This window comes from Atractosteus spatula, chromosome 5, assembly GCF_055471065.1.
Source record: "Atractosteus spatula isolate fAtrSpa1 chromosome 5, fAtrSpa1.hap1, whole genome shotgun sequence".
Lineage (NCBI taxonomy): Eukaryota > Metazoa > Chordata > Actinopteri > Semionotiformes > Lepisosteidae > Atractosteus > Atractosteus spatula.
Window position 1 is genome coordinate 52,274,526 of NC_142710.1, and position 11,055 is coordinate 52,285,580.

The 11,055-nt window shown below is 39.4% G+C and overlaps 1 protein-coding gene across 3 annotated transcripts; it reads left to right on the plus strand.

Annotated features, from left to right (window-relative positions):
* The first annotated feature begins 107 nt into the window (after nucleotides 1–107).
* Nucleotides 108–9,165, plus strand: emc3 (ER membrane protein complex subunit 3). 3 transcript variants are annotated; one of them, XM_088916506.1, is made up of 9 exons: nucleotides 108–262; nucleotides 1,046–1,205; nucleotides 2,065–2,122; nucleotides 2,327–2,420; nucleotides 2,809–2,913; nucleotides 3,676–3,757; nucleotides 4,437–4,516; nucleotides 6,116–6,198; nucleotides 6,964–9,165. In XM_088916506.1, the coding sequence occupies exons 2-9, from the start codon at nucleotides 1,051–1,053 to the stop codon at nucleotides 7,090–7,092; spliced, it is 786 nt and encodes a 261-aa protein (XP_088772632.1). In that variant the 5' UTR covers nucleotides 108–262; nucleotides 1,046–1,050; the 3' UTR covers nucleotides 7,093–9,165. The 3 variants fall into 3 exon arrangements, with proteins under 3 accessions (XP_088772632.1, XP_088772633.1, XP_088772631.1); XM_088916507.1 differs by having other exon boundaries at nucleotides 128–398; XM_088916505.1 differs by having other exon boundaries at nucleotides 165–266.
* Nucleotides 9,166–11,055: the final 1,890 nt, after the last annotated feature.

Here is an 11,055-nt window from a genome sequence, read left to right on the forward strand (position 1 = left end):
TAGGCTACGCCTGTTCCTTCCTGTTCTGTTGACCGCTCTTTCTCTGCAACTCAAGGACGCTCTATCTACTCTTCGGTGCTCTATGGTCTCTCGCCCTGTGTAGCTCCTGAGTTCCTGGTTTCGAAACGAATCATGGCTGCTTGTACCAACAAGAGCTGATGCAGTTGAGGTGTGGGGTTTGCGCCTTTGATTAAATCGCCGTACAACGAAGAAGGGAATCAGGTCATTTCGAAAGCTGCCCCTGAACTGAATGACTGAAGGCGTAGGTTGCGTAAACTCTTTTGATTGCTTTTAGATTGAAGTTATTTAGTCTCATCTTTCTGCTACTGTAGTAGAGCGTTTTGTTCATCTTCAATAACTATCGACATTTGCACATCCTGTGCGTCTGTTCGTTACAGGTATTAGACTTCCTTATACATTATAGAAAGGATAATTAGAATTTAATATAGGTTTCTATAATGTGAAACGAGTTTTGAAAAAAATAAGCATGCCTTTGAAAAAAAGAAAAATTGTTTTGTTATAATTTTAATGTGCTGTCCGTGTTACAGTAACTATCATCACCACTAGAGGGAATTAATGTGTGCTATTATTTTTAATATTATTATAGTACGCTTCTTATGTATAGTTTTTTAATCGTTTTTAACTCACCATTGGTTTGCCACAAAAGAATGAATTCGGTGGATGATTGAACGATTCTCTGGAACCACTAGGGAAAATGACAGTATTTTCTAATGCGTGAAAATGGTGAAATTTCCTAAATGTAATGTGTTTAGCTATCTTAGTTCGCAGCAAAATCTCTCTTTTTTTAACTAAAGAAAGTATGGGAGTGCTTCTTAAGAATACGAACTGACAAAAGTACTTTTCCAGATTGGTATCTGGAAAATCGCAGCTGTGCTATAACCCTTTGACTGATCATTTCAGAGGTGGAGTAAACCTGCAAAAAATATATTTATTAAGTAAGGAAGGGTGTCATTCTGCAAAACAGTTCCCGCCTTTGAACCACTGGTTGGACCCTGTTGGGGTCACGTCCTCTGTGTCTCTGCAGCTACAATGGCAGAGCCTGAGCTGCTCCTGGACTCCAACATCCGCCTGTGGGTGGTGCTGCCCATCGTTTTCATCACCTTTTTCGTGGGTGTGATCCGCCACTACGTGTCCATCCTCCTGCAGAGTGACAAGAAGCTCACACTGGAGCAAGTCTCCGACAGGTATTTCCGCCTTGATGTCCCTCACTGCCTCTCTGCTCCGGTCTCTGGCTATGCCAGTCTGGAATAGGGTTGGCACGGCTTTGGGATTTATTGATTTTCGTGATGGAGGCTTTCTTTTGCGCCTGTTGGAAACAAAGTTTGGGGAGAAAGAGCCACTTGAGATTAGAGGAGGGCACGATGGTGGCAGGGTTAATAAAGTAACAAAAAAAAGGAAGGTTACAAAATTAGGGAGGCCCATCTAGCCCATTGAGTACTTAGCAGTTGAGGTGAACCAAGGTTTTCAAAGTCAGGATATTGATTTCAACCGTATGGCTGGGTAGCTTGTTCCATATTCCCCCGGCCAAGACTGTCCATTGCACACTGGGAGTCGAACCCTAATAAACTGGTGAAAACCTAACAGCTATGCTATATGGGAGCCTGGAAAAGGTTCCTGGAAATGTCAGACATTTGTCACCAGCTACTAATGCTCATTCTGGTTCCTGAAGTAGGGTTCAGTTGAGCTGCCCCCACAACATGAATTGCCAAACTGTATTTTGTTAACATCTGGATTTTAGGTTTCTGTGTGAATTCCTGTTAATGAAGATACAGCACGAGTATATGCACCGTATTCTGTAGAAAAACACGGTATATGCTTGCTATTTTTTAGAATAAAAAACCTCTGAAATTCCTGATTCAAACCTGGAAAAAAGTTTGATGCACTCTTATTTCGTCAGGATTCTGTAATCTTGGAACCCAATAATTAAATGATCCATAAAGTCGGGATGATTGCTTGTTTAAGAAGCTTTTAAGGGTCAAGATGAGCATTGATGGGTTGTTGTGATTTTCACTGATTCTCACATTTGTTTTTTTAACCCTTCAGTCAGGTATTGATAAGAAGTCGAATTCTAAGAGAAAATGGAAAATACATCCCAAAGCAGGTATGTGCATTTTTATGTTTGATGTCTTTACACAGTAAAATATGTATTACTGTGATACACAGATGTGTGTTGATTAAAAACATATTTAATACACTGCGTAGAAAGCTGTGCACCGCATTCCTTCTAACCATTTGGGCTAAATCGTTATATATATTTGCTGACAAAAACTGCCTATAAAATCCTCTTTATCTTGTTTTATTTTAGTCCTTTTTAATGAGAAAGTTTTTCTTCAATAACCAAGAAGATGGATTTTTTAAAAAGACTAAAAGAAAGGTTGTTCCACCTTCTCCTATGACAGGTAAGGCATTCTAATAATACTAAAAGAAAAGGTTTATTTTTTAATATATAGTGTTATAAAAAGAGCATATAATAACATAAAATAAGGGTATAATTTTATTCTATGACTGAGTTTGATTACAAAGTAGTAATATGGCCCAAACTTCGAAGAAGCAAGTATTTATTAACACAAATTAACACAACATTACAAGTTCCACGTATTTACACGTTTAGTTTGAGTTCAAGAGTCCTGTCTTCTATAAACACAGAAGACCAAAAAGTCCCTCCTTATAATCTAAATAAAGCAAAACACCTTGATTCTCCATTCTGGGAATTCCAGATTAAACTGACTGAAAAGATTCTTCCATTGCTAGTATGAAAACGCTAAATATGGGCTTCTTTCCTTTCAGATCCCAGTATGTTGACAGACATGATGAAGGGCAATGTGACCAATGTGCTTCCTATGATCCTCATTGGAGGCTGGATCAACTGGACCTTTTCCGGGTTTGTCACCAGTGAGTTATAGAGGGCATCCTTGGGTCTGTCCAGTTCATAAGCAGACCCTCGTCTTTCAATTCCTGCCATTCTTATGTTTTGGGAAGAGGTAGCTCAGCGCTGCTGCCTATAGCTGCCCTTGACTGCATCTGGTTATCTTTGGTTGTGGAGTTGGGTGATGTTAGGAAGTTTCTCCTCTGCTCTTGAGCTGCTAGAGGAGCTGCATGAAGAGAAACAAATACAATATTGAAGAGACGGCTTCTTAAGGAAGTTCTATTAGTATTTTTGATATTACTTTGTAAAAATGCTTATTTTTAATGGAAACACCATATTGCCTAAGCAATGTTCCAGAACCCATTTGTTTTAGTTTTATATAACAATGTGGCACTTCTTAAAAGCATTACCTGGTTATACTATCTCCAGAGTTATTGCTGCTAGGTGCTGCTTAATATGTTGTTTTTACAGTAACAAACTTCCATTGCATAAATTCTAGGTGACTTCATTGTTAGATTGAACTCAAGTGTCTCCACTGTTACTTCTCATGTTCTGTGTCACATCCTTGGTTACAGCGATTTTTAACTGTGTGGTGGTTTTTAGCTCACAAAATTGCACTTATTCCACTAACCTCACTGCTCACTCCTCCAACTTGTGAGAGACGTCATTGTTCAATTTTCTTGTGAACTGTTTTTTTAAGTTAGTGTAGAGACATATGAGAAGGCTACAATGCATACAGTTTTTTGCATCTCAGTGTTTCAAACCCGGACTCTTCTCTGCCCACACAGCTAAGGTCCCATTTCCTCTCACTCTCCGGTTCAAACCGATGCTCCAGCAGGGGATTGAGCTCCTCTCTCTCGATGCCTCCTGGTCAGTGCTCCGTTTTTTTTCTCTCTCACGATAAGTGTGTGCACGTGCTTGCTGTTGTACGTGATTCCTCAATCCATGGATGCTTTCCTTGGATGATTTGTGCCGTCTCTGTGTCTGCATTTACGTGCCTGGACCCTTTCAAGAATTGTAGACTCTGTGTTCCTGGGCTTGCCTGCATGGTCTTGGCAACTGCTTGTGCTGAATAGAAAATGTGTTGTCTCTTGTGTCTGTCTGTGGTGGCCTGTAGCTGCTCATCTGAACATATTTCCTCCACATGGTGAAGATGTTTGGGTAGGATGAAACTCCCCTGAAGCAGATGGCTTTGAGCCTTGTGGAGCTGGTATAATACAGTGCTGCCAATAGCAATCACCATGCTGTAAACAGCCAAATAAATGTTTAACAAGTAATAGTTAAAGTCCATTTTTTGTTACTGTTATGAAGAGCAGATATCTGCTTCATTTTAAGTTTCATTGACAGGTCAGCACAAAAAATGCAGAGTTTTGTTTTGTTCCCAAGCAACAGACCAATGAAGAAAGTTTGGTGGGGTAGTCTGTGTATGATATTCATGCCACTCTACAGATATCTCAGCCCCCTGTAGGAGATGTAAGTGCAGCCTCTATGTATCTGTATCTCTTCGTGTATGAATTTCAATAACCCCTCCCCTTGTTTGTATGTTTAGGGTGAGCTCAGCATCGTGGTATTTCCTGAACGTGTTTGGCCTGCGCAGCATGTACTCCCTTATCTTGGGACAAGACAATGGTAAAGTACACTGTGTTCCTGAATATCATTCTGTGCAGTCCCCCCTTGCTTTCCAACTTTCCTTGCGTGCTAGTGTGCCTCCTTCAATGCATATGGCTTCTGTTAAGCAGCTCGACTGTGAGTGAGGATAAGGCCGTGAACCAAGAACAAAAGAAATGCAAAAAGTAAAAAATTAAATAAACCTTTTGTGCTGTAAATGTAGAGTCTTCACAAAACCACTCTGATAGCTGGGCATGAAGAACTGTGTGCCTTCCTTCCCAAACGAAAACCGCTTCTTTTACATCACCCTTCTGAACGTCAGGCTGAAGACAAAACTGTCTAAAAATAGATCGGGGCCAGTCCTGTTTGAGCAAAGATGTCTTTGGGATGGCAGCCCTCCAGTTAAACACGGGCCAGGTTTTTTCTGTTGTTGTTAACAGCAACAGGTATCTGCCCTGGCTTAACAGTGTTTGAGAATGTATTGATGTACATCCATGGGAACGTCTTTCACCGTCACGTCCCCTGAGCCTGCAGAAAACCTCTGGTAATTGAAGAACAGGCAAATCTCCTTAGAAAAGTCCAGTTTAATTTGCCTCTGGTGCCTCCCAGGTAGGGGTTCAGGTTGTCATGTGTGCCATGTTTGTAGCATATCTGTCCCAAAACTCTCAGCTTTTATGATGATGTTGTGCTGTTGCATTGTATGAATAATTACATGAGGAACTACAAGTGATGGTCCTGATTCCAGCCTTCAAATTGACTTGTGTCTCATCGAGAGCTCTTCTTCATGAGGACTGTTTTTCTTAATGCCATCATACACAGTCCTACCTTTGTTGGGAGTAGCCTGTATTGAGGTTCCCACTTTTTATCCTCTTCTACACAGCCACCTTAGATCACCACCCACCATGCTAATTTTGACATGAAAGGATTAGGATATATATTTTTATTTTGTTGTGTCAAAAATAACGGACATGAAATCTCTTGCCATTACTTAACTTTTCATATTAAAATCTTGATTTTAAACAGTTTCTAAAATTCTGTTTATTGCGGTCAAGAGTCTGTCAAAGACCGTGGTCAAAACAAACTGTTCCACGGTTTTCCCTTCAAATGTACAAGTTTTTTTAAGGATTATTATAAGCAAGATGACCTTTTTAAGAACTTTAAAACACCAAATTATATGCAAGAATTATTAATGATGCTTGAAAACCCCTGAAAAAAAGCATAACTCATAAGCATAAATTGTATAGGAAAAAGAAGCTTAAACGAAATATTTATTAATTTTACTGAATAGGAATCTCTTGGTCTAACTAGATTCAGTTTTTCCACAAATAAGTGGGTTTTTTTTCCTTCCCAATTCCACCTTGAATAACATAATGTTTTTCCCACTCCAAATTTTGCTTACCGAAGCCCATCTGATCCCACGTCCACTGCAGGGCGGTACTTTTACTCCATGCTGACCTGAGTCATAGAGTTTGGTCCATCGTAGGTTTAATAACCATGACGGTGTCTCGGTACGCCATCTGGTGCTAATAAACAATTCAAACAGCTTTTTCCCGGCAAGCCAAAGCATTAGAATAAAGATTGCAGTTGACAACTGTACCTGAACTGGGTGTGAATCCACAGGTGCCGATCAGTCCAGAATTATGCAAGAACAGATGAGCGGAGCTGCCATGGCCATGCCTGCAGACACCAACAAGGCGTTTAAGGTACGAATGACTGAATGACTTGGATGTGTATCCTTTCCATAGTTACCCAGCACACGCAACACTCTTGAGTTCAGCGATTGTTGACCATTTGCAATGGCAAGATGTTCATAGTCAGCTTTTCAACAAAAAATGTATAGGAAAAATAGAGACGGACAACGTCTAATAACAAGCGTTATTATAGTGCTTTGGAATATGTTACAGATCTGGGAGCCCATGACAGCAGGACAGAACTTAATATGCCAGGATAACTACTCGGGTAGATGTCTGAAGAAGGCCAGGTCCATTCTCAAGGACCCCAGTCATCCCAGTCACAAACTGTTTTCCCTCCTACCATCCGGTAAACGGTACCAAAGCATTCTGTCCAAGTCCAACAGACTACAGAACAGCTTCTACCTCCAGGCAATAAGACTGCTTAATAGCCAACCTGCAGCTCCTTTAGAAAGTCACCCGTAATGGCTACATGGACACACAGTTCTCACTGTATTCAGCATAACCACACTACTTGTATATATTGCATACACCATGGACACATAGCAGCTCTACTCATATTGAGTTTTATTCAATTTCTATTACATCTATTATTATGTAACCTTATTTTCATAACCTCAATTTTGTGATTTTTGTGATTTCTGTGATTCTTGTGATGTTTGTGAGCTCACGGAACAGACTTTTCATTCCCAGTAACCACTGCTGCACACTATATTGTTGTGCATTTGATAAATAAACTTTGATTTGATTTGATTTATTTGATTTCTTGTTATCCAGGCTGAGTGGGAAGCCCTCGAGCTGACTGACCACCAGTGGGCTCTGGAGAGTGTGGAGGAGGAGCTGATGAGCAAAGACCTAGATCTGGATGGAATGTTCAGCAGCGAATTGCCCACTGGCATCTTCTGATTGGCCGAAGCATGTAGTACTGACACAGTGCTGCAGATTTCAACAGCAGCTGGATGGGGAGAGGATCAGAGCAAGAGCTGCATGAAGAAATGACCAGGTTTTTCTCGGTTGAACATTGTTGATTAGGAAGTCAAAAAAACAGCTGCCTACATTTGTACTGATTGCTCTTTCTGTGGATGTCCAGTTAAGGAGAGGAAACCCTAATTCTTCGAGGTTTGCTGCAAAATGCTTCATCAAACAAGCTCATATGTTTGTATAACTGCGATTTTGATTTTACCCTCCCTCAGCAAGGTGCAGTCAGTGGAAATCAAAGCTGCTGTACCATGGCAGACTCCTGCATTATCCCTGTTCAGGATGGTTTAGCCATCTCTGAAAAGGTGCTACCAGGAATTGAATACTGGTTCGCGCAGCTCCTGGCATAGGGATTGTACATCACAATGCTTTACAAGAATTGCTTGGCTCTGCCTCAGTTTCAGCTCGTTTTATTTTTGTGCTGCCTCTTCATGGTGTTAGTGTTCTGGTTTCTGTCTCTACCCTTCTGCACCCCTCCCCCTCAACACTAATCCCGTCTTTGAGTTGAAAGCAAGGCTGGCTGGCCAACACAGCTACATAATTCTGACTCTTTAACATGTACATATTCAAATGTGTAGAATTCAACCATTGATGTTTAGTGTAGTGTATTTTTTTATATTTATTTTCCAAGCCATATTTCGTGTAACATTCCCTTCTGTTTTGTAAAGAAACGGTTTTGACTAGAGTTGTTTTTTTGTGGTTTATTTCTCCTCTCATCACAGTCCTGTATATTGTTAGCATTAGGGTAGTAATGTAGGTTGATTCTTTGTCCAAAATGGCTGACCATCTGAGGTTTCTGTTGTCATGGTGATGGGGATCAGTATATAAATACTGGTAGTAATAATATTGTACCCCCAGACTTTGAGAGATGGAGTTAAGTAATTTACTGGCAGTTTATACATTGTTATCAAGTGCATTTATGATATATAAAAATCTGTGATACACTGTGATAATCTGAAATGGTCAAATAGTTCAGTATGTGGAAACCTTGTGGGATTAGCATTTGCTTGTAGATGTTTTGATTTTCCTGAAAATACTGTCCTGTATGCAAGACTAAAATGTCCATTTAAATCAAGGGGGTTTTACTCCAGTCCTGTAAGGGGCAAACCAAAAGGTTTTAAAACATCTTGCTAAAAGACGTTAAAAAAATCAACAGATGAGGGCTTTTGAAGTGTTTAATTCATGGCAAAGTGAATGAGTAGCTCAGATAAGCAGGAATGCTAACATCTGGAATGAGAACTTGTAGGCACTACATGTGGTTTTTAAATACTAAAGCCGTACAACATTTTCAATAGTTTTTGAAAGTGTTAAGTAGAGAGTTTCCACTTGTAGTTGTAAAGCTCCACAATAAGGCTAGGAAATCTGTACACCAGAATACAGGCATTTTGGTTATTTGGTTTACTCTGCTGTTTTATTACACTTACGTCAGCATGTGTGACATAATGTGTGTGTGACCAGCACGTGTGTGGTCTGGAGCACTTGATGGAAACTGTTTGGCACTTAGACACAGGTATTGTGACAGCAAATCAAATCTATAAATTATCTTAAAGCTGGTTTCTCAGGTTGCTGTGGGTGTTTAAAAAGGGGACTATAATAGGGTTTGTGACACAGCATGCCGAGACAAGTTAAAGTTGGATTACTACAACTCTGCTGAGAGTATTTGATTCCATATTGTTTAATGTGAGGTGCTTCAGAAGTAGTTGTGTTTCAGATGTTCTGGTATTATCTTGATCTTTAAATTAATATCCCTGAAGAGATGATGACACCAGGAAAAAAGTGATCCTCATTCCTCCATTATGATACAACTAGTAATAATTTACAGCTATTCAGATAATTTGGAACAAATGCTTACTTTAATTTTCCTGTCTTGAGTCTGTCAAAATCAATGATTGTGGCAATTTATTTTTTCATATGCAATGGTCTCATGAATGCTAGCAGATTTATCACACAGTTCAAAATGCAAATGTTTGTAACAAAATAAATGATTAAAATTATATACCACTACAGCTCATTTTTATTTAAAATCTAAGAAGTCGTCATTTTTTTTTATTTTCAACAGCAGCATTTCAAGAGAAACAGTCTTAGCCGGGTCTTGAAGATTATTGATGAATTAAGCCTTTTAATTTCACATCACAGTCTTTGTTCACAATGAGTCAGTTATCGACTCAGTAAATCTGCGCCTGAAATGAAGGAGTGGTGTCAAATGCTTTGATTTGTACTCTCCGATTTAGCTAGGGCATGGAAATGCCTATGAGGAGAGACTGGGGTATTCATTGTGCCTAGCACGGTTCAATGTTGGCACCCTACAGATAAAGAGTGCACTCTGAGCTTGACTGGAGACAGGAAGTTATTGTGCTGACATCACTAACGAACTTGGCATTGCACAGTGTTAGCAGCAAACTCTAAAGAAGACACCAAAATGCAGAGAGTGCATGGAGCACCAGGAAGGGAAGTCCTGGGTACACAACTTTGTCCAATGACTGATGCCCTCCAAGACAAGAACACCCAATTCCACACAGATCCTGCTGTGCTTGATTGGACTGTGTTTGCACCTGTGTGTTCAGACAAACCATCTATCACAGGCTCTATGAATTGATTTTTTTTTCCAAGACAAGCTGCAAATGGACAGCTGGTCATATGGACTGGCCTGCCCTGTCTTCTGACCTGAACCCAGATTGAACCTCTTCTGGCCTCAGGTGGCTGGATGTCTGTCTAAACCTAACCAGCAACAAGAATAACAGCGTTATTGCACTTGCTCAGGAGCAGAAAACTTTGCCTTAGGAAAGTATTTGTAACCTAGTCAACAATGTTTGATATTGAGGCCAGGCAGTTACTGACATTCCTGGGGATGACACCTGATCTTGTCACTGGATTTTTACAATTATGGGGATTGTACTTGTTCACTGATAATAAAATTATAATTACTGTCTACTGTGTTTTATTGGCTGATTTAATTATATTTTATCATAATGTATAATAGGATGTGAATTATATTCTTAATATTTATTATAACTGCATATTCAAGACATTACTATGTGAACTAGTTTAATAACCAAATTTTTAAGGAACCACTGTTCTTAATTCAAATCATTGATCCACATTCTGGGATAGTAAAACTAGTTAAATTTGCAAATGATACCGAATTAGGATTAGCAAACACTGTAGAAGTAGCAAAAACATTCAAGAATATGTACATGAAATTCAAGATTGAGCAAAAACTTGGCAGATTATGTTTAAAGTAGACGAGCGCAGGGTTTTGCAGGGAAATAAAAACATACGCTATAAATACAAAATGGGAAAGAGACTACTTATGAAAAAGACTTAAAACGATTATGTTGACATATAACAAATTATACGCAATTTATATCTCCTAGAAAATATGTGAAAGCAATTAAAAAGGCAAAAAATGTTAGGATATATACAGCAGAGAATTTAAATCAAGGGACAGGGAATTAAAATTGTATAACACTAGGTAAGGTTTCATTTAGAATATTGTCTACAATTGTGGTTACGCAAGAGAAATGCAAACATTCTGGTTGCGCAAATATTCTGGTGCTTAAAGGAACTACGTCCTACACTGACAGGATGTATGAACTGAACCTTTTTATTTTTAAATAGAGAAGACAACAAGAGCACCTGATAGAAGCATTCAAAATTAAGTTAAGTGCACTGCAAATTTCTCCAAAACGCAGAGAGAAATGAACCAGAAGGCACAAGTCAAAACCGTATGGAACTGTATTTTAACACGGCACTTGGTTACACTAAGACGTGTGGGAGTGTGGAACAACTTACCCAGCCAACTTGTTGAAGCAGATAGCCTGGCTTCTTTTAAGACAGCTGGTTGAGATCCCCAGATCAATTAACTACTATCAAATCAGCTAGATGATTCAA

Excerpts from the sequence above, each read along its gene's own strand:
- emc3 (XM_088916505.1), top strand. Across the intron at positions 1,206-2,064 it reads CTGGAGCAAGTCTCCGACAG|TCAGGTATTGATAAGAAGTC; the intron begins GTATTTCCGCCT and ends TTAACCCTTCAG. Across the intron at positions 3,758-4,436 it reads CTCTCTCTCGATGCCTCCTG|GGTGAGCTCAGCATCGTGGT; the intron begins GTCAGTGCTCCG and ends TTGTATGTTTAG.